The 24,705-nt window shown below is 36.4% G+C and overlaps 1 protein-coding gene across 6 annotated transcripts in view; it reads left to right on the forward strand.

The window, feature by feature from the left end:
- The window catches only part of LOC137248986 (serine-rich adhesin for platelets), a 594,115-nt gene that overhangs the window by 369,563 nt on the left and 199,847 nt on the right, over positions 1-24,705 (forward strand). For all 6 annotated transcript variants that reach the window (XM_067780019.1, XM_067780016.1, XM_067780020.1 and 3 more), the window contains exon 2: positions 4,614-5,354. In XM_067780019.1, coding sequence (XP_067636120.1) covers positions 4,965-5,354 — 390 coding nt within the window. In that variant the 5' untranslated portion in view covers positions 4,614-4,964. The remainder of the gene's footprint in view (positions 1-4,613; positions 5,355-24,705) is intronic.

A 24,705-nucleotide genomic window follows, 5' to 3' on the forward strand; every position in this document is an offset into this window, starting at 1 on the left:
AAAAACTAATATTTTTTAAAAATTAAAAACAAAAAATAATCCACGTTTGCTTCACAAAAAAAAGGGAAAAAATTTACATAAATATAAATAGCAAAACTTAAAAAAAAGAGATACGATTTTGAATTTGAATTCAAATATTACAAATTCAATTTTAGTTGTGGCATCAAAACAAACAAAATTTGAATTTAAAGCTGTAAAAAAATAATTAAATATAAATTTTTAAATCCCGAAAAATTTTAAATGTTGATTTTGAAATTTGAAGATATAAAATAAGTTTTTTTGTGAACAAAAATAGTTTAAAAATTCAATAGAAACCCTGAAAATTAAATTAAATATGAATTGTTAAACTTTGAAAAAGTTTAGATATAGAATGTCTTAACATAAAAAAAAATTTAAAGTGAACTTTTGATAATAGTATTGAAAGCACGAAATGGATTAAACTAAAAAAATTTTGCAAAAATCTAAAAGTTGAAGTTTTGAAAAGTTTCGTTTTGAAACTTGTGAAATTAAAAACTAAATTTTGTTTTAAATTGTATTTATAGTTAGTTTTTGATCATCACATTGAAATCGCAAATTGGTTTAAGTCAAAAAACTTTGCTAAAATTGAAGGCTTGAAATTTTGAAATATTTTTAAATTTGAAATTGGAGATATGGAAACCTTGTGCTCATAAGATAGAAATCGAAAACTTAATTGAAACTTTCAAAAACTAGCTTAACTAATAATCTTGAATTTTTAACGCGTGTATATAAATAAGCTTCCCTTATGTATATGTTTGTATGCATTTAACTCTTATAACCAAACTAGCAGACCGGGCAGACATTGTTCTGCCCTAAATTTGGTCTATCTGCATACATTTCAATAAGCTTTTTCCGTCTAACTCCGCCCTCGCCCCTCTACACTTTTTCCTAATCTTTGTATTCGCTCTTCCCTCCGTATTTTTCGCTTCATCTATCTCCATCTTCGTCTCATTCTATCTCTTTCTCAGTCTCCTTCTCTCTTTTCTCTTCTCTCAAGGTTTTCTCATTCTTATTCATATCTTAGTGCCAGTCCCAAAGGGTGGTATGTATTTTATTCCAGTCCCATTCCGAGCCTCAGTCCCAGTCCCACTCCGAGTCTCAGCCTCAGTCTCAGTCCCAGTCCGTCTCCTGTCTACTTCCCGGAAAAAATCATCGTAAATACTAATATAAGCAAATTTATATACCAAATTTCAGGCAAATCGAATAGGACGTATGTAAATAGGTATGTCGGTATTATTAATTCATGTCTTTATTTCGGCTTCCCATGCATATTTATCAGTTTTGCCAGGTTGATGCGACTAAATCGAATATCACAATGAAAATTACTTTAAAGCTCTCAGCAACAGCTTTCATTTGATATCCATAATACACACACATTCTAGGGTATCCGGGTCCATGTTTTGGCCTATATCTCGAGACCCTAGTTACTCAGCGGTGTAAAATTTACTCTGTACTAAAGCACACATCAACAGCTTCAATTTGATATCCATAATTTAAAAGCACACCCTATTGTTACCCTTATCCACGTTTTTGCCTATATCTCGAGACCCTAGTCACCAATAGGTATGAAAACTACCCTGTACTAAAGCACTCTTCAACAGCTTTCATTTGATGTCCATATTGTATAAACACATTCTAGGGATCACCCAGGTGTACGAAAAATACCCAGTATCAAAGTACTCATAAACAGATTCTATTTGATACCCACATTATACAAACACATCTCAGCATTACCCAGGTCCACGTTCTGATCTCAAGACCCTAGCCAGAACGGGATAAAAAGTATCCTATGTCCGTTCCCTGGTTCTAAGCTACCTCTCCACCAATTTTCAGCCAAATCGGTTCATCCGTTCTTGAGTTATGCGTAGTGTAACTAACACCACTTTCTTTTATATATATAGATAAGAAAATATGTTACGTATACTGTAGCATTCACTCATTAAGTTATTCATTCATTTGTACAAACACATATTTCAACTCTTTTTGAAATGTTTTAAAATATATTGACTCTTACATACATATTCATACAATTGTACATACGTATATTTTGGCTCGACTTGGTATGGAATGAGATTCTTTTGACACATTCGTTCATTTGTACAAACATATATTTTGTACACCGTGCATCATATGGTAACCTGAGCCTTGGTATGACACCGTTTAGAGCTTGCTCGCGATAAGCCTTTAACTGTAGACAAATTATTAACATAATTCATTTATGCTTGCGATGCACATTCCACATCCAATTTTAATTATGCTTAGAATGCAGTTTCCAGGGAACTGAATTGAATGTATATGTGTGTTATACTTAGTTTGTAAGTATTAGTGTAAGTAAGTATTTTAGCTCATAGAAATTTTGTATAAAAGAAAACAACTTTTGAATAAAGAGGAGAATTCAAGCTGCTGCCGTTTCAATTGGCAGTAAATTCTATCTGGTTCGGCTAACTGCGCACTGCAACCTAGATTTCGATTTTCTCTTATCTGCAAACATTACAATACGCACCGGTACCCGTAGTTTTAAATGGTTTTTAACGGGTTTTATTAAAACAACGTAGTGCTTATTAAAACTGTTTCCCATATGGAGATTGAAAAGGAATTGGAGGGAGAAGCAAAATTATAGTGAAACGGATCGTCAAGAGGGGAGGAGGAAGAAAAAGGATAAAAAAGGAAGAATGGGACTAAATGCAAAGGGGAGAGGAAAGGAATTTGTTTTAAATATAATACACCAAAAATTGTTTTTTCAAAAACAAATAGCGACGTTGTTTTGCAACTTTTGTTTTTAAATTACATTTTTCAATCAAAGTTTAGGTTTTCGAAACAAAATCATACATTTTCAATTAAAATTTTTAGCTCTCGTTATTCGTCCGGAAAATTCAGTACAAAAATTTCCAAAACTTTTTTGTTTTTTCTTTTATTTTTTTTTTTTGTTGTTGTTTTCTTCATTATACTTCACTCTAGGCTATAAATTGTATTTGTTCGGACAAATACGCACTTCTAAATATATTTTTTTTGAGATTGAACCTAAAGTTAAAAAAAAAATTGTTTTATTATCAGTCTTAAAATTTAAAAGTGCTCGAAATTGCAGTTTCAGTAAAATTTTAGGGTTAAGTAATCATTTTATTTTCCGTTGATTTAAAAACATTTAAAACAAATTGAATACGAATGGAAGGCATAAATATTTTCATTAAGTCAAAATTGATTGAAAAGTTATAAAACATAAAATTTTCTTAATATTTGAAAAATTTATTTTAAAAAATTTGTATTTTTTTTTTAATTAAGATTTTCCTAGAAACCACTTTTAATAATTTATAGCTTTTACTTTCGCTTTTATAACAAAAATTCAATTCATATAGAAAAAATTTAAAAAAAATTATAAAAAAATTATACTAACAATAATTTAATTAAAAAAATTTATTTAAAAAAATGTATTAAAAAAATTACAAATTAATATTTTCCTAGAAACTAAATTTCATAGTTTATAGTTTTAACTTTTCGCTTTCATAACAAAAATTCAATTCATACAGAAAAAAATTTAAAAATTATTAAAAAAAATTACACATACAATAATTGAATTAAATATAGGTAACAATTCAGTGAACAATTACAAAAAAACTGTGTAAAGTAAAAATAAAACAAAATAAACTTTTAATAAATTCTTAAATTTCATATATTAACATATTACATTTAGCTTTTTAAAAAAAGTATATATATTAGAGAAAGGTATACATATTGTGCCTACGTTAAATTCAGTTTATAATAGGAAAGCTTTTGTTTTTGATATTTTTTATTTTTTTTCAAAAAAATTTTAATAAATTAAAAAAAAATGTTTTAATATATTTTTTACAAAAAAATATCGTAACGAATTTACTTGCAATTCCCCTTATTTGCAATCTTCTACTAATTTCGAATCACTAAACTGTTGAATAAATAACTCCAATATTGAATAATGGAAAAATGGCCTTTATTAAATTACTTCACAATAGATAATACTGCTATTGTTCGCCAGATAGCGTCTTAGTCAAAACTGAATTATTGCGCCTCGACTGTTGTTGCCTTTTATACTCTCTGATTTCCTCGTTCGCATCTTCTATGCGCTTCCATTTCCAGAATCTACTAGTTGGCCATCAGCTATCAAATTTCTCAGCTGTAACTACAATTGCACGATTTTATAGCTTCTCTCATTGCATACTTTCGGGAGTATCTCAGATATATGCATTTAATTGTGCGTTGCTTCTCAGCTGCGTGTACGTACATATGTGTAGAAATAATGATTGATTCGATTATGCAGATACAAGTGACTGTCTGCTTTATTGTGTTGTGACTTCATTTACTTAGCATCAGACTAGGGATGTGAGTATCACTTAGTGTCACTCATATTCGTCACAATATTTATATATAATACTTTATTTCGAGCTGGAAGAAATTACGTTGTTCATATTTTGATATTGGGTTAAAATGCTAGAAATACATTTTTTAAGAATTAAAAAAAATAATAGTAATAAATTTTTGTTTACAAATCAATCGTTTTTAACTAGATTTACAATTTGTTGTGTAATTTACTCATAATACATTTTCTTCCCAATTTTATTTTCCAGAAAAAGAAGAATTTCTCAAATCGAATTTCTCGAATCGGATTCCAAAAAAAAATCACCAAAATTACTTTAATGCGAAATAATAAAAAAAATTGTAAACATAAAGTTCTGTGAAAAAGCACTTGGGAAAATGCAATGAAATCGATGAATGTGAAATATTGACAAAATCGCAATAAAAAAAATAGCAATAAAAAACACAAAAGTGTATAAAAACAAAAAATAAAACAAGAAAGCACATTTCAGTAAACGAAGAAGGCGGAGAGCAGGCACTGCGGTCTTACAGCAGAACAAAAGACGCACATTATTTTTGTTGTTCTTACCATAGAGGGTGCGCGTACGAAAATAAAAACGAGAATGACAAGAAAAATGGCGACCACAATAAAATTCGCTATTGCGGTTAACAACATTCTCGCAATATTTATGGCAATGACAATAATTTGTTGCTGTTGTTTTTGTTGTCATGTGAATGGCCAGCAATTGCTGCCACAAGCATTGACAGTGCCACAAGCGGCGCCAGCAGCGACACCACATAAATACCAACAATTGCAATATCAATTGCAACAACAACAAAAACAACAATACGAATATCAACAACAGTTACAGCAACAATTGCAAAAACAACAACAGCAGCAACAAAAATTGCTTTATCAGCAACAACACAAACAGGATCGAGTGGGATACGAGCAAACGATTGATGAACAAAAACAACACCAACAACAGAAACATGCTACACCACCCACACAGGTTAGTGTTTTTATTGTTTTTACATACTTGTGATAAAATTCTTGCAATATTTTCTCTATATTATTGCATTTGTATTGCATTTACAATGATTAAGTGATTTTTTTGTCGAACGGCAGCTGAGGAGCGAGTTGAATGGGAAGAAGATTTGAAAGCATAAAATGTACATATTTTATTTTTCAGTTTTAAACATTCTTAAATTTTGCATTAAAAAGTGACACTATTTAAGGAGTGAAATTATGTGGGGGCCATTCCATTGCAAATCAACTTACTTTTCAATGATTCAGTTAATTGAAATAATTTCGGTTAATGCAAAAAATTCTTCATTTTATTGAAATCGGCTAAATGTGGGACATTTCATACAAAATCGCCCTCTTTTCAAAGTTGAATATTTCAATTTCAAATTGAATTTTTTAATTAAAAAAAAAGAAAGTTTTAGTATCCTGATCATCAAACAAAGTTCTGCAATGCATTTGTAAGCTCTTTGGCTAACCTGGCTCACCGAACTCTATCTTTTCTCTCTATTTCTTCCTTTCACTCTGATTTCCACTTTGCTTCTCATTCTCCCTCTAACTCTGCCACCCCTCACTTTTTTCATTCCCTGCCCTCGTCCCGCTGCTCATATTACACTACCAACTTTTGGATATTTACCTCTACGCTGCCCCTATAGCTCACTCCTAAAAAATCTTATCTGGCTCGAGGTTATCGTCTTGACCTAACATTGGAAATAGTTCTCTGGCTATCATAGCGCCTCCCTTTCATTCATTAATATACCTTTAACAGCTCAGGTGAACCTCTGAGTACATGAACAATCCTTTGTTAGCGATTAGCACCGCAACGGGAAATATCAGAGCAGATCAAGGGGTCCTTCAACGGATCTTCCCAACTAAGAGACATTTTTGCCTTTTCTCTGGTACTAAATTAGGTTATCTATAATATGACCTCCTGTCCCCATCTTTATTTACTCATTTGATATAGCCTAACTTACGCTTTAATTCGTTGTCCTAAGTCCATTTTTGTGAAAATTTGTTCGCCCTTGTCATAGAAGTACCATAAGTTTTCCGGAGAACATTACTCTTTAACTCTCCAAAGGTAATCGCTGTTGTTGTAACTGCAAAAATACTTCCCGAATATTTAGGAAAACGTTCATTCCGATGCGGTACTACATCTTCTGGTATAAGTTTAACTGCCACGATAATGATTTCTTTGAACCGCCGAACCTTGGGGTCTGTGTATTGTACTAGCCTTTTAGAACAGATATGCCTTCCCGCAAGGACTCTCCAAGGGCCGTACTATCATTTTTTGCCACCGGTCATAATTCCGTGCTATACATATGCAATGAAGTGATGAGAGATTTAAAGCCACATTATGAGTAAATTGCCCATTTTGCAGTCCTTCCTAGAAGGGAAAAAACCTTGTAATCTATATCCCATACAGGATAGGCGTGGCCTGGTTTTCTCGGGAAGAATACCTTCGCCTTTGTTTGCGCACCCTCCCTATAGTACTTTCTCCTTCAAAATTTTCACAGAAGATATCAAAGGGAGCACGATAATTTTGTTCCATTGACCACAATTTATACAGATCTTCGAAAATTGATACACATAACTTAACCGCGGGGGCTTAGACTAATGTCGCAAGTTCCGTTCATAGCTCTCATTTTTTTGTTCTCCGGAAGACTTACAACTTGTAGACCTTGGAAGTGCTAGTGCTGAGACCAAACCTCTGATGTAAACAAGTGCTTAGTGCTCCCTAAATACTCCCGCCGATGGTACTGAGACACAGATCAAAACGAATTCCATTATCCGCATCTGCTGTTAAGTTGAAGGTCAAGTAGTCTAAACTAGATTAAGTCAGAGGGAGCAATAATTTTTATCGCCTTAAAAGTTTACATGTATCCCAACCAATTTAATTCTAAGTTTTTAGGAAGCTCTTAAAGTAACACACTTCACATAGCAGAGAAGTTGGGCCTAGAACTCCAGAGAAATTCATATGCACAGTTTCACAGTTTTTTTTTCAACATTTATTGCACATCAAAAAACGAAGGATAAGGGGACAGCTTAAAAAAGCTTCAACACATCAAAAAATATTTCAAATTTATGGAAAACATAATTTGTTGCAGATGTCGCAGTTGCTCAAGTGTCCATCGAAAATTGAAAAAAATACTATAAATTTAATTCAATTGCACAGTTGGGCATACAATTTTATTATTCACATAAAGTACATACAATTTTAAAGCTTAACACAGAAGTGGTTATAAAAAGCAGCGGACAACGAGTAGAAAGGCTGCCGAAGGCCATACTTGATGCATGTGAAATGGTAAAGCTGATGCGGCCTATAAATGTTTAACGTTAATAAATCCGATGGTTCAGCCATAAATTCTTTCCGCATTCCACTGTAACTCATATGTCCTCATCTAACTTCTTCCAGCACAGAGGTAAAGAGATGGGTGTACAGGGTTTTCTGTCGCCCCTTCTTTGGGAAGCGGTCGTATATGAGATCCACAGCAGGGGCTAACAAGTCGCGGTTATGTAGGATGTTCTCTGCGACTTCCTCTGAGAAGTAGTCATAAATGAACTACTTCAAAAACTTAAATGCAGGTGCTGAGCAGTGGCTTATGCTGAAGATCTGAAAACCGTCGTAAGAAGAAAATTTTCAGACACACTAAGGGACCTTTTGCATGACTCAAAATACATCTGATAAGCTGTAAACCGTAAAGCTTATCTTGCTCTTTTCGCGAGTAGGTACAACATACCGGTATTCCGACGAACCTCCCCTTTCGAAGTATCGCTGGTACTATGAAATGCTAGGAATCTTTGCATTATATTCGACAGCAAGTTGACATAACAGTCAAATTAAGAGAAGGGAGCTAGGAAATCTTCGTTCGCCTTCTACTGCTGCCGTTTAGCCATTGGCCAATGCTGAAGGGCTCCTTTCTAGGCTGATGCACTGTCTGTATAATATTGTGGTCAAAATTATTCTCTTCCTGGAGTATTGGTCTTGTGGAACGCACAAGACATGACTTTTAATGTCAAAAAGCTAAAATACGTGCAAATAATGGCCCAGATAAGAATTAGCGGGGTCTAGCTACAACAACAGATGGGGCTTTGGAAGCAATGTGGAATATATACCCGATCGATTTTGTTGGGAGGCGGTTGCAGCTTAGGCTTGATTTTATAAATACTCCCTATTTGTATAAACCTCTTGTTTGTTACCGGAACGTACCTTGTCTATATCCGACAAAGGACCATCTACATCTTGTGTCTTTATTGCTACAACTAGTACACCCTATTGGAAGCCAAGCTTAGGAGATTTACGTAATAATTGTCACTTCCAATCTAAATGATTATTATCGAAAATTGAGAATTTCCGAACTGGAATACTGCTCGCTATTATCGATATGCCTCTGGAAAGATAGGCCTCGGGTTAGATAAACAAATGCTGCTCTTACACCACCTCTTGTCGTGTGTAAAGATCCTTCTTGTTGGGTAAGTTGTTAACGCCCAGAATCGGACAGTTCTACTAGGGTTCACTAACTCAATTGTGACTGGAGTATTTACGAGGCTCTGCTCGATGGGAGTACAAACGGTGGGGATTGATTTTCTGGAATGGAAGATGCCGAGTTGGAGTGCTCTTGTCACTTCTTGCTTAACTTCCCAGCTTTGCTATAGCAAGGAGCCAATATCCCAGTGTTGATGTATTCGAATGACCAGGGGAAATATCAAAGAGCAATACTTACCTAATGCGGAAGCATTTAGTTGCTACGTTGTGATTATTTTAATGATTAGAAACCAGCTGTTAGATAATGTGGCATTACGCTATTAGTACCCAAACGACTCCCCAACTATAAGTAAATTTTCATATAAACCCTTTGAGAATTACAGTTTTTTTAGCGAATGAAAAATAATGATATGCGCGATACATTTTCGTTACATCCTTTGTTATTTTTACTTATTTTATGTTTTTATGTGAAGGTATGTGTGCATACGGCGCCTTCTGTGTTTGCACATGATGGGCTGGCACACCGACATATAAGAAAAAAAGTAAGGAAGGTTAAGTTCGGGTGTAACCGAACATTACATACTCAGTTGAGAGCTATGGTGACAACATAAGGGAAAATAACCATGTAGGAAAATGAACCGAGGGAAACCCTGGAATGTGTCAAATGAAAGGCATTAAAGAGTATTTTATGAGGGAGTGGGCCATAGTTCTATAGGTGGACGCCATTTAGGGATATAGCCATAAAGGTGGATCAGGGTTGACTCTAGAACGCCTTTGTACGATATGGGTATCAAATGAAAGGTGTTAATGAGTATTTTAAAAGGGAGTAATCCTTAGTTCCATAGGTGGACACCGTTACGAGATATCGCCACAAAGGTGGACCAGGGGTGACCCTAGAATTTGTTTGTACAATATGGGCATCAAACGAATGGTGTTAATGAGTATTTTAAAAGGGAGTGGGCCTTAGTTATATAGGTGGATGTCGTTTCGAAATATCGCCATAAAGGTGGACCAGGGGTGACTCTAGAATGTGTTTGTACGATATGGGTATCAAATTAAACGTATTAATGAGGGTTTTAAAAGGGAGTGGTGGTTGTTGTATAGGTGGTCGTCTTTTCGAGATATCGCCATAAAGGTTGACCAGGGGTGACTCTAGAACGCATTTGTACGATATGGGTATCAAATGAAAGGTGTTAATGAGTATTTTAAAAGGGAGTAATCCTTAGTTCCATAGGTGAACGCCGTTTCGAGATATCGCCATAAAGGTGGACCAGGGGTGACCCTAGAATTTGTATGTACAATATGGGTATCAAAAGATAGGTGTTAATGAGTATTTTAAAAGGGAATACTCCTTAGTTCCATAGGTGGACGCCGTTTCAAGATATCGCCATAAAGGTGGGCCAGGGGTGACTCTAGAATTCGTTTGTGCAATATGGGTATCAAACGAGAGGAGTTAATGAGTATTTTAAAAGGGAGTGGGCCTTAGTTCTATAGGTGGACGCCTTTTCGAGGTATCGCAATAAAGGTGGACCAGGGGTGACTCTAGACTTTGTTTGTACGATATGGGTATCAAATGAAAGGTGTTAATGAGTCATTTTAAAAGGGAGAGGGCCTTAGTTCTATAGGTGGACGCCGTTTCGAAATATCGCCATAAAGGTGGACCAGGGGTGACTCTAGAATTCGTTTGTACAATATGGGTATCAAAAGATAGGTGTTAATGAGTATTTTAAAAGGAAGTAATCCTTAGTTCCATAGGTGGACGCCGTTTCGAGATATCGCCATAAAGGTTGACCAGGGGTGACCCTAGAATTTGTTTGTACAATATGGGTATCAAAAGATAGGTGTTAATGAGTATTTTAAAAGGGAGTACTCCTTAGTTCCATAGGTGGACGCCGTTTCAAGATATCGCCATAAAGGTGGGCCAGGGGTGACTCTAGAATTCGTTTGTGCAATATAGGTATCAATTGAAAGGAGTTAATGAGTATTTTAAAAGGGAGTGGGCCTTAGTTCTATAGGTGGACGCCTTTTCGAGGTATCGCAATAAAGGTGGACCAGGGGTGACTCTAGACTTTGTTTGTACGATATGGGTATCAAATGAAAGGTGTTAATGAGTCATTTTAAAAGGGAGTGGGCCTTCGTTCTATAGGCCTTTTCGAGGTATCGCAATAAAGGTGGACCAGGGGTGACTCTAGATTTTGTTTGTACGATATGGGTATCAAATGAAAGGTGTTAATGAGTCATTTTAAAAGGGAGTGGGCCTTTGTTCTATAGCTGTTCGCCTTTTCGAGATATCGCCATAAAGGTGGACCAGGGGTGACTTTAGAATATGTTTGTACGATATGGGTATCAAATGAAAGGCGTTAATGAGTATTTTAAAAGGGTGTGGGGCTTAGTTCTATAGGTGGACGCCTTTTCGAGATATCGCCATAAAGGTGGACCAGGGTGACCCTAGAATGAGTTTGTACGATATGTGTATCAAATTAAAGGTATTAATGAGAGTTTTAAAAGGGAGTGGTGTGAAGGCGTTTTCCTGATATCGACCAAAATGTGGACCAGGGTGACCCAAAACATCATCTGTTGGGTACCGCTAATTTATTTATATATGTAATACCTGCCAAGATTTTAAGGGTTTTTTATTTCGCCCTGCAGAACTTTTTCATTTTCTTCTACTTAATATGGTAGGTGTCACAACCATTTTATAAAGTTTTTTCTAAAGTTATATTTCGCGTCAATAAAACAATCCAATTACCTTACCATGTTTCATCCCTTTTTTAGTATTTGGTATAGAATTATGGCATTTTTTCATTTTTCGTAATTTTCGATATCGAAAAAGTGGGCGTGGTCATAGTCGGATTTCGTTCATTTTTCATACCAAGATAAAGTGAGTTCAGGCAAGCACGTGAACTAAGTCCATTAAAGATATGTCGATTTTTGCTCAAGTTATCGTGTTAACGGCCATGCGGAAGGACAGACGGACGACGGTGTATAAAAACTGGGCGAGGCATCAACCGATTTCGCCCATTTTCACAGAAAACAGTTAACGTCATAAAATCTATGCCCCTACCTAATTTCAAAAGGATTGGTTAATTTTTGTTCGACTTATGGCGTTAAAAGTATCCTAGACAAATTAAATGAAAAAGGGCGGAGCTACGCCCATTTCGAAATTTTCTTTTATTTTTGTATTTTGTTGCACCATATCATTACTGGAGTTGAATGTTGACATAATTTACTTATATACTGTAAAGATATTAAATTTTTTGTTAAAATTTTACTTTAAAAAAATTTTTTTTTAAAAGTGGGCGTGGTCCTTCTCCGATTTTGCTAATTTTTATTAAGCGTACATACAGTAATAGGAGTAACGTTCCTGCCAAATTCCATTATGATATCTTCAACGACTGCCAAATTACAGCTTGCAAAAGTTTTAAATTACCTTCTTTTAAAAGTGGGCGGTGCCACGCCCATTGTCCAAAATTTTACTAATTTTCTATTCTGCGTCATAAGTTCAACTCATCTACCAAGTTTCGTCGTTTTAGCTGTCTTTTGTAATGAATTATCGCACTTTTCCGGTTTTTCGAAATTTTCGATATCGAAAAAGTGGGCGTGGTTATAGTCCGATATCGTTTATTTTAAATAGCTGAGATGAGTGCTCAGGAACCTACATACCAAATTTCATCAAGATACATCAAAATTTACTCAAGTTATCGTGTTAACGGACGGACGGACGGACGGACATGGCTCAATCAAATTTTTTTTTCGATCCTGATTATTTTGATATATGGAAGTCTATATCTATCTCGATTCCTTTATATATGTACAACCAACCGTTATCCAATCAAACTTAATATACTCTGTGAGCTCTGCTCAACTGAGTATAAAAATATTTATATAAAATTCATAAATTTTTTGGCCAAACAAAGTCCATATGAGGCAGCATGTCGGTCTTCTTTTACCCTCCCACATGTGGCTTTTATTATTTGTTCGTACAAAAAAAAAAACTTTGGGAGACACTAAAATCAATAAATTCAACTAAGGTTTTTAAATATGTTGCCCACACCAGGCTGCTGCAGCGAAGAACCAAACACAACGGCGGCGCCGACGAATGGACAACAGAAACGGAAAATTGATAGCTGATCGAAGTGAGGCTCGTTGGATTGGGTGGATGAATGATTGTTTAGTTAGGAAGGCGGCCCACTTTTACAGACAAATTTGGCAACAAAGTTTTACAATAAATACGCAAGGAGCAATGGAAATTCTGTCAGCCAAAAGTAAGTTACACAAACATACTCGAACACATTCCCACACACGACCTTTTCATTGTTATAACATGAGCGCCAGATATCATAACGGTGGGCTGGAATACTCTGTTTGGCGTTCACAATAAAATTGGGAATAAAACTAAATACAAATTTATTGATGCTGCAAGTGTAATATGTAAAACTTTGTTATTTCTTAATGCCACCGCCCCGGCTGAGCGTAAGTTTTTATTTACAAAGCTCGTAATGTGCCTGCCATTTGTCAAAATAAAATATTTTGGCTGTGTTACAACTTCCAGGCAACAATGACCCTGCTCTCAATTAGGCGTGAAATAATATATGTCGAAATTCCGATTACCGTTAGCCTTATTAAGAAAAATATGCCTAACAGCTTTACTGGGCGCCTTTTCAACCGATAATTTATACAATTGGACCTTGCTTCTATTCGAAGTTTGCACGGACGGGAAAAGGCTTCTTTCGCTTCTGCGATATAAAGACCCGATCTACGCTATCTGCTCGGCCATCACATTCGCTGTATGTTACTCAAATTAGAAAATTATCGGTACTCAAATTAGAGAAACGCAAATAACCAGAGGCGACATCATAATTGCTGGCCCGACATACCGAAGAGGCACCGGACAATTAGAGAACATGTGCTTCCTATTACCAACTCTATGTGTAAGCAGACATTTTTTCACGTCCCTTTTTTGGGAAGATCTAATTAAATACGATCGCTGAATACGGGAGATGCACAGAAATAAAAGTGACCAGCCTTCCTTCCTCCTGTAAAAACTAAAATTTTGAATCTCTGAGTGTGCTCTCTTTTGATTCCAATCCTTCCTAGTAGGAAAGGGACCATCTAGTATGAACTGAATACGGTCGTGCGAAATTGGAAGTCCGTTTTTTTTATAGGTTAGGCGTCCAAATGTAAGCTCTTTTCAAACTTTTAACTTAATGAGGCTAATGGCATCCTCGAATGTTGTTTCCATGATAACGATGTTGAACGGAAGCATATATTGTATGGTACACTAATAGCCTATGCTGGACCCTCTCTTAACCACCTAATGTTACCGAGATCACACTGCAGGTAGATTATGTCTTTCATTTAGCTTTTAATGGGCCCTGAAAATGTCTGGATTTGATCGGCCGAAGTTCGAAACACTAGTTTAAAACTAATGATGGCTGCTCGGGCGCCAGGTGAACTTCTTCATATTTAATGCGACTGTATCGTAACCCCTGCAGTTTTCTATTAGGAACTATACAACTTTTGCTATTCAAATGTAAATTGAGTGCAAAATTTGTTTGCCCCTTCTAAGATCAAAGCACCAAAAGTGCACAGGCAAAGTATTTCACCCCAAATGGAGGTCAAAATAAAGAAATTGTAAAGCTACAAAAAAAAATTAAAAAAAACGTCTCACTTGCAACCAAACATTTATTGTGTGAATAAAGTGGGAAAAACGTATAATAATCAGAGAGAAGAAAAAACAAAAAGAATCAGAGAGCTCAATTAACATAAAGTACTTCGCCTAAAAGCAGTGTTTGAAGCGGAATTTTGTTAGCTCCTAAAAGCAGGCAACATTCAAAACAATAACAAACGAAAGCGCAATGCGGCACGGTAAAGAGGCAGATGTTAAAGCTGCATAGAAAATATTGTAGCAATTTGAACATGAGCCACGCTTGTTGCCTAACGGTAACATAACTTACAATTAAAACAACAAGAACAAAAATATTTTTAACTATAACAATGAAATAAACAAAGCTAAAAGCTAACGCGCGCCAAGAGGATTTGCAAGGGCGCAAACAAGTATTAATTATGTGGGGCAGCGAATGGGATAGAGCCGGCGGTGGGCATTGAAGTGACAATCCCAACAACAACAAAACAAAGCCACAATTGCAATAAAACAACAATTATAAGAACAACGGCAAATTATATAAACAGCAGCCAACGCACGTAACGACGGAAGCTGCATGGCAGTGCGCCGGAGACGGGTAAAAACATTAATAACACACAACATGGCAGCCGAACAATGGCGTTAACATGCAATGCGCGTTGGCAAATCGCGAAATAAGCTTATCGCTATTGCAACAGACAACAGTAAACAAGCATACTAGCGGCGCACCCACGGCAGAGGGCGCTAGGATGGTGCGCTAAGGGAGTATGCGAAATGCTAGGTGCTTTGCTTGTAATGCAAATGAAAAAGCACTTTAACGACAACAACAAGGAAGGAAAAAAAGCAACGCCCTACTTTGTACAGGGTGCCAGAGGAAGTGCGGAAAGATGTGGATAAAAGCAATGAAGACAGAAAAATCTAAAACCAATGAAGTGTGCAACCAAGTAAAGGACAAAAAAATGTATTGCAAGCGAGGAAAGTGCCAAGTATGCAACCGGCAACGTGGTGTGACGGAAATTGTCGCCGCGACGAACAGAAAGAGATAGGAAGACTGCAACAAATGTGAATAAAAGCTCGGAGCTAAAAAATGTGCAACAAGCAAGAGCACACGAAATGGAAAAAAGTGAAAAAAGAAGACAATACGAAGACAACTTTAAGAGGTGGATTCATGGCGGAATTAACAAAAGTGAGAAAAAAAAACATTAACAAAGAGTGAGAAAAAAAAAATACAACAGCTGGCGTTGTTGTCTTGGTAGCCAAAAAAATCATAGTAATTACGGTTTTAGTAGGCGTAGAATGTTTAAAACCGCAGCTCGCACAAAAATGAGAGAGCTCAATACAGGCGACAAAAAAAATTAATATGTGCATAAAGCTTGGTTGAGTCGTAATTTGGTATTTACGCTGCGTTGCATTGCATTGCATATTTTTGGGCGACCCTACCGCACTTTTGTGTAGAATTGAAAGGGTTAATACTTTGGGGTGGGAAGCTATTGTTTTTCGCTATGTGACGTGTTTTAGTATTTATTAAATTGCTTAAGTTGCTTACGAAGGGTTAGAGAGCATAAAAAGGGGCGGACTGCGAAGCAGTCAAAGCGGACAACGGAGCCAGGAAAACTATCAGGGCGTTCAATTATCCGTATTATTATTATTAATGAAGCAATGGAGCAACGGATATACGAACCAGTTTATAGTATTGAAATTGCGTAACTTTTGTACGAAAAATGGACTGGTAGTACGAAAAACTACGAAATCAGGACTGGTTCTCCACGGCTAAGTGAGCTTTTACAGCTTGCAAGATACCGCTTTAGAAGCAAACTCTTTATATTACTCTAGACTTTGGTGCCATAGAAAACTGATACATAGATATATCGTTTTTTTCTTCCAATAGCCATCCGTTTTGTTTACTGCAGACGGAAAAGGCGCTGTTAACTCTAAACATTTTCTAAAGGATAGCTAGGTAAGGTCTGGCGTCTAGAAAGTTTGAGCGGTCACAAAAATTATTCAGACTGCAGTCGCGCTAATATCCAGCAGAGAACTACCCGCAATGCAGTGAGCTTTTCTTGAGGAGTCTGAAGTGAGTAATTACTTTAACTTTAATGGTTCCAGTTAACTTTCACGGAATCTTATTATGCACAGACTATCTACCCCTTATGCAGCCACTGTGGTGTGATGGTAGCGCGCTCCACCTAACACACCGAAGAACCTGAGTTCACGCCCCGGGCAAAGCCACATCAAAATTTTAGAAACAAGGTTTTTCAATTAGATGAAAATTTTTGGCACCTCGGCAGTGTTTGGAAAGCACTCCGAGTGTATTTCTGCGATGAAAAGCCCTGAGTGAAAACTCATCTCACCTTACAGATGCCTTTCGGAATCAGCATAAAACATGTAGATCCCGTCCCGACAATTTGTAGGAAAAATTAAAGGAGCATGACGCAAATTAGAAGAGGAGCTCGTCCCAAAATCTCTTCGGAGGTTATCGCGCCTTACATTTATTCCTATTTATCTAACCCACCTTCTGCGAAAATACTGGGGAAATTTTCAATTCTGCTGTGATACCCGTGCCACTCTTCGAAAGGACTTAAGCAACGCATACGGCAGACAAATGTGTAGGCCGATTCGCTCTTTCTTTTTGAAGCCTTAATCTGATTATCAAACTTGAACCATGCCGAGCTTCTCCTAAAGGCATCCGAAAAATTAGCTGAAGCTGTTTGGTTTCAGTCAAAAATCTTCAGAGGCGAGGCAGCTCAGCTGTACTGTTAGAAATATGTAGGTTGGATAAAGATCAAAAAACTATAGCCAGCCTCTCGTTGATGGCCGCATATAAACGAGAGGCAGTCACTTGGCTTTTTCCAAGTGGAGCAATTACAAATTCCTTTATCCATATTTCTCGGTAGTAAAACCATCCGTTGTTAACCTTACGAACGACTTTTTTGACCTATGGAACCTTCGGAGGTCTTTGAGTTAAAGTTGCTTTTCATAGCAGCCGTTTCTCTCTCAGTATGTGTGAATGTTCCGAGCCTCTTAACTGAGGCCTGTGGGAGGTGGTCCCGTCGGTTCAATAGCACTCATTCAATTAAGACCGAGTAGAACAAAAATGTGTTTAAGTACATCCTTCAAATTTCCTACCATCTATCAACTCTGCGCTTCTCATCTCCTTTGCTTTTGTTCTCCTACTCTTCGTTACCAACTAAGCACTTATCTTTAATCCTCCACAATTGCGTGCTTCATTTCATTCCACTTTTACTAATGACATATAATTTTTTACTTCATTAATCCATTGTTTTATTATCTGTTTGGCTCCCACTTGTGTGCATGTGTTTCTTACTTTGATATTCAAGCGCTTGGTGCTAGCACACTGCACATTGTTGGGACTATCCAAGACTGTCTAACATTATACATATAGCTGAGTCACTAAGTAGCTGTTCAACCACCGCCTGCTTACCTCAACTATGTGGGCTACCTGGCGCACCACCCAATTGCAATTAATATTCGCAAATTACCGTAATAATTACCAAGCTGCTAATTTTGTTTGTGATTTGCCATCTGTTTCGAGATCATTGGTGTTTGTATTTCGCATTGGTTTGTGTATATTTGGTTTACGAGGTGTGGCGTTTTTGTCTCGCTTTAGGGAGAAAAACTTTAGGAAGAGAACTGACGCGAGAGAGAGAGTGGCGAGTTGTGTAGCCACGGCTGATACCCATTCGATGTTGGAGCTTGCCTTTTATCTCGAAGAATCGAAAAGGATTCTCTGCTACAAAAGTATCGATTTTCCTTTGTTTAAATCAATCACTGGGTAGAATTCGACGAAGGAGTCTCTGGGCATGTCATTGAGGGTCAAGCGACTGTATTTTATTTTGCCAAATGTCAACGTCTGGGAGGTTAGAATTATTGAGCAGTTGCCTGTTGAGGTCTCCCATGCCAGAAAGAAACTCGTTGTCGTCTTTCTACTCAACATGTTTGAACTCTATAAGAAAGAAAATCGTCTTTTTTCGGGACGTAAGACATCACCGGTCGTTGTTACGTTGATTTCCTAGCTCAAATGTGTACTTCCACAACAGATATGGGGCGAGCGATAGGGACTTCAAAGTGTATGGGGAGACTTTCGATTAGCTATATGAAGCTAAGATACTACATCTACCAAGTTCACAAGATATTATGTACCAGATATTGGCAAAAGCTACTTAGTCGAGCACCATTCCTTGACAAAAGTCCGATTTATCGCAAATATTTGAGGCAATCAATGTATGCGTCCGAATATGCTAGCCAACCTCTTTCCTGCAGCTGTATTGAAAAATGTCCAGAGATATGATCCAGCAGCATCAAGTATAATGCCACAGTATGGGTTTCCTCTTTGGAGCGTTATGCATAGTCCATCCTACTTCATTGCGCTCGACCTTTTTGAGTTTCCGGCCCTTTTTTCGTAGTCTTAATAGCTACTACCATGGACATGATTTCATGCAATCTCCGAAAGACTTATTTAAAGTGGAGGTCAGTCTAATCCTAAAATGTTGCTTCACTACATTTCACACGATTTTTCACAAACGTTAACTAAACTTAAATAAAGTGGTGTTAACCCAATCGCATTAATTTATTTGTATCGTATAATGCTTTTGGGCTTTCAAGCATCTTCGAAAAGCTTATCCAAGATTGAATTTAGCCTGATCCGGGACCTAAATGACAGTCTATGCGAAGGTCCTATAGAGTCGTTTTCTCTGATTGGACAAAACTGTTTTATGAAAGTCTTAACCGCGAAATAATATTAGGCATTTTGTAGCAAGCTTCGCCAACTTGAAGCACCAATGGAGGCCAAGTCTCCCTTCGCCTGCATCTCCCAACTCAGTGGAGTAAGGGAGATCCGCTTCCGCTACTTCCAAATGCGTGTTTCGATTCAAATACTTTCATGGCGCAGCTCGTCTTCGTCCATTCGCATAACATGACCTAGCCAGCGAAGCCCCAAACAATGTGAAGCAATTGGTTTAAGGTTTGGAGTCTTTACGTGTGCTTTTTTAACCGATTCTGAAAATATAATCCTCATACCTCGTACTACTACGTCCACCAGCTCTACATATATTTACTCTGTTCCTTATTTGTTTTAGTTTGCACCTCCGCATTCAATGCTGCAGTTTTTTGCATCATACCCCACATCCCGCAGCACTTCAGCATGCCCGGCATTAGAATTTCTCATTTTAATTGCTTTCGATGCCATTACAAATTCAGTCGCATCCTTCAAATCTTGTTTATACTCCCGTTTATCTCTTTCCATATAGATTTTCCTCCCTCACTACCTCCCTCTCATTGAACAAACGATATTCCTACAGTCCTGTTTTTACTTTATTCATTGTTTGTAATTGTTTATGCTTTCTGCTTATTTGCCCTGCTGTTGACCATACCAAAAACAAAAGCAACAACAAAAACTGTCGCCTTGGTAACAAAACAATACCAATAAAAATCAGAGAGTAAAAAATGATTCTCTAAAATTCTATTGAAATTTAGTTTTCTCGCTTAGGCGACAAGCGGCGGCAATGGCAGTCAATGGTGATTTGTTCTCATTCATTTTTCAACTTCCTCGTTTGCTCTTAAGCCCAGCGCCTGTCAATCATTGCAGCGCGCCCCACACACACCCCTCGTTTTGGTAGACAAGTAAATTAATAAAAGCGCGAATGAATTTGTTGCGTTATGAATGAATTTAATGTAATTAATCATTCTGTCGTTTATGTAAACTTTAATTAGATTGATTGAAATAATTAATTAGCATAAATGGAACGTTTTTGGTGGGGTGAAAGGGGGTTTTTTTGTTTTGTTTTTTTGTTTAAAGATTTTGCGGAAGAGGGGCAGTTAAGACTTGAACGATAGATTTGAAACCTTTGGTATGCGATTAGTTTAAACTTGAATCAAATTAAGTAAGATTGATTAGTTTGATTAAAATTATTTTGGATAATTTTTAAAAATTTTGAAATTCGACCAAACTGGCGAGAGTGCCTTAAATATAGCTATGTATATAAATGTGTTGCTAAACGCAAAGCTCGAGAACGGTTGGAACAAAATTTGCAAATTCTTTTCTAGAATATACCTTGAAGTACGAGGATGGTTCTTACGGAGAGCCACACTTCTCACCCAGGAAGTGGACATGGAGCCGACCTATTCTAAATAAAATAGTGGATGGTACGATTTGCTTCAGATTTGGTATAGGTGCACTTCCGGGACCAGCTCTTCATTGAGAAACTTTTCTTTCCTGGAAGTGGACCAGGGACCAACCTATTCCAAAAAATTTTATTTATATTGCGATTCGCTTGAAATTCGATACAGGGGTACCTCTTTGACAAAGATAATATTTGAGAAAGTTTTCATTCCGGGAAGTGGATCAGGGGACCAGTGAATGAATATAATTGCACGAAGCTTGGAGCGCAATATTGTGCAAGAGCTTACAGCTCTTTTTTTTTGGGTGCCTGTTATATATCTCTAATCGACGAAATAACAGTGTGTTATCGAGGTATAGACAAATTTTTCGATTTGTTATCGAGGTGTTGTAAACTGGGTATCGATAACAAATATTAAACAAGGATCATCAATTTTTTACCAACGAGTTATCGGTTTATTATCAAAAAATTTGCGATTCTTTATCTAAAAGTTGTCGCTTTTTTATGTGAGTGTTTCCAACATGATATCAATTTGTTATAGAAAATGTATCGATTTTTCATTAAAAAAGATCGATTTGTTATCGAAAAGTTATCGATTCTGATAATTTATCAAGAATTTATCATATTGTAGAATTTAAATTTATCTATTTGTGATCGGAATGTTGCTAGTTTGTAACAGGCTTACTTTCGATTTGTTACCAAAAAGTTATCGATTGATTACTAAAAAGTAATCGATTTTTATCAAAAATTTATAGCTTTTATCGAAAAGGTATAGATTTGTTATTGAAGTGTTACCAATTTGTTATCGGTGTGCTTTCGATTTGTTATGAAATAGATACCGATAATATAAAATAGATAAATAAAAAATAAAAATAAATGTAAGGCGCGATAACCTCCGAAGAGATCTAAGGCCGAGCTTCTCTTCCAATTTGCGTCGTGCTCCTCTTGATTTTCCCTACAAATTGGCCGGACAGGACCTACATGTTTTATGCCGACTCCGAACGGCATCTGCAAGGCAGATTAGTTTTCACTGAGAGCTTTTCATGGCAGAAATATACCCGGAGCGCTTGCCAAACACTGCCGAGGGGCGACCCCGCTTAGAAAAATTTTCTTCTAATTGAAAACCCTCATTTCTAAAATTTTGATGTTGCTTTGTCCGGGGTGCGAACCCAGGGCATACGGTGTGATAGGCGGAGCACGCTACCATCACACCACGGTGGCCGCCACATCTGTAACCTGGCTATAACCAGGGGTGTGTCTTTATCGCTACAACAACGAAAAAAGTGTTATGTAGAACTATGCCATATAAATATTTACTAACTCGATAAGCTGAAAACAAATCTGCATATAAAATTTCATAAAAATCGTCTAGCGACTTCTGAATAGTTCAAACCCACCGAATTTGGAAATTATTCCATAAATCTACGAGCTTGATTGGTTAAAGCGTAGAATAATTAATTAAATAAAATAATAAAATGAGGCTAGTTGCATATTGAAACATTTTTAAACAGCATATTTTTTTATTGACTTAATAAAAAATTCTTTCAAAATGAATAATAATATCAGCTGATTAAATACAAAGTGGCTGAAAAAGTGTTTAGTAATAATTTTTAATTAGCATATGCAATCTGCTGCTGCTCATACGAGTGTATGAGTTTTTTGTGAATGGCTAGCAAATCAGTTCATGAAATAAAACAAAAAAATTACTATTTATTGTTAATATTAAACAAACACAGAAACAATGAATTAAAATAGTTTTACGGCAGCACATAACATGAAATAAAATTTTATAGTTTTTTTCTGAAAAAAAATAAAAATTAAAAAAAAAATATAAAAAACAAATAATGTGCTGAATAATTTTTTTTATTAATATAGAGTGGCAGTGCAAGTTAACTCTTTGCGCGAGAGAAAAAACCAAGACTTTAGCAGGACCAAAAATCGGAAACAAAGCCGATGCCAAGACTTGTTCCGCACGAAACAAGAGTTCCAGAACGAATTCCAAAACTGAAACCGAGTAGGTACAAAAACGAAAATCAGATTGAATGGGACACAGAAACCAAGAAGGAGACCAAAACAGAATTCAAGACTGATACAGAAAAACCAACACCAGAAGGGATTCCAAAACTGGAAACGGGTACGAAACCGAAACTTAATAAGAGACCGGTACAGGAAAACCTACACCAGGGCGAATTCCCAAACTGGAAAAAGAGAAGTAGAAAATAAGACTGAATTCGGAACTAAAGCTAGAGTCGTAGGCAGTGATGCAACCGAAATTTTAACAAAAACGATATTCCAAGACCAAATCCGTAACCAAAGTACAACTGGAACCTGCATTCTAAACCGGAACCATACTCGGAGCCGAAACCAATAAAAAAATTAAACTAGAACTGAAACCGTCACATGAAATGCGCGTCGAAAAGCAACGTTGAATCGAACTACAAACCGAAACTGATATTACAGATGGCACCAAACTCAAAACAGAATACCGCAGTCTTTAAGAAATCAATATTAAAGTTGTAATTGGAAATCGAAGAAAACTTGAAATTATAAGACGAAGAACCAGAACAGAAGGCAAAACGGAAAAAAAAGATGATACAAAAATTTTAAGGACTACCTTTATATAAATGGACCAAAAAATAGAAGGACATTTTTCCTTTAATACAGACATAGTCTTGTTGAATTTTGACTAAAAAACTTTAAGAATAGCTCTTGTAAAGGAACTTTGGGATTTAAAACTATAAAGGTGGATGTCAATTTACATATCTAAAAATCGTGCACTGAGAGAAATGCTTGGGCTGCTTATCGTTTTTGCTATTGATAGCGGCGTATTTCGTGCGATATCTATTTGGAATGGATCCACTATCAATCTTATTTGCAGCTAATAAAAAGTCATATCGCAATTTAAAAATTTTTTTTTGATGGGACTTTACTTTTTTTACTTGTATAAAAAAATATTTGTGGACGGAACTGTACTATTTCATATTGGCGTGAGAGCAATATTACAACTTGTTGAAATGCTTGTGGATTAAACATTTTTTTATATTTCATATATTTGAATATTTCTCCGTAAATTTCGTGACATGCCGTAGCCTAATGGTAGAGAACTGGGCTCATAGCACAGTCAAACAGGGCTCGAATCATGCTGAAGCCAAATGTCAAATTAATTTTTTTTTTAAGAATGCCGAATTTATCAATAGTTAATAGATTTCTTACGCATACTTTGTTTGGATACCAGTTCAATACTAATTCATTATTCGTACAGTGATAGCATATCCATATTTATTGATGGGACAGGAGTAACAATTTTTATTTAATGTAGTATCAATAGTTGTGGGTAATTGAGCCGTATATTTCCCTCCGTGTGGTAAAAGTCGCGAACACCTGAAAGGACTTCGGCCTTTAAGGCCCAACTCCATTCGCGTCTTTTAAAATTTTCAGGCGTATGCGACTTTCTCCACGATTTTTAGCTGTGTAGATTGAATAGCTAACAAACGAGGTGGAATTCTAGAACGCTTGCAATGCCCACGAGGCTATCCATGGAGTTCTGGCTTAACTCAATAAGCATAACAATTTTGTGCCGGCAGATTTTAGAAAATTTTAAAGTCTAGTACCAACACAATTTGTTTAGAGAATTACCTCTTGGCTGTGGTGCATCACCGCCACTAATAGTTCATTCACCAGAACCCGTGATTCACCACTTGTTAGGCCATTGCTCCCAAAAATTTTCCAAAGAAAATCAAAGTATAAGAAGCTTCATTATAAAGAATAGTGGGTTAAGCGGCTGATAGACGAACGAAAGTCCGAAATTAACTGCCTTGATCGGAATTAACATGAAAATAATCTTCATAGTTAATTCCCAAAATTTAAGAGAATTTGTAGAATTTTCGCTGACAACACTGGCGAAAACAACAGAATTCCACCTCGCATCATAACAAGAGAATTCCACCTCTTTTGTCAGCTACTTAACTTGCACAGCTCAAAATCGTGGTGAAATTCGCATACGCCTGAAAGTCTAAAAGAATGGTGGTGAAAGTCGCGTACGCCTAAAAGTATGCAAGGACGTGCTTTGAGTTGG

The sequence above is a fragment of the Eurosta solidaginis genome, chromosome 4 (assembly GCF_040869045.1).
Source record: "Eurosta solidaginis isolate ZX-2024a chromosome 4, ASM4086904v1, whole genome shotgun sequence".
In the NCBI taxonomy this organism is placed as follows: Eukaryota; Metazoa; Arthropoda; class Insecta; order Diptera; family Tephritidae; genus Eurosta; species Eurosta solidaginis.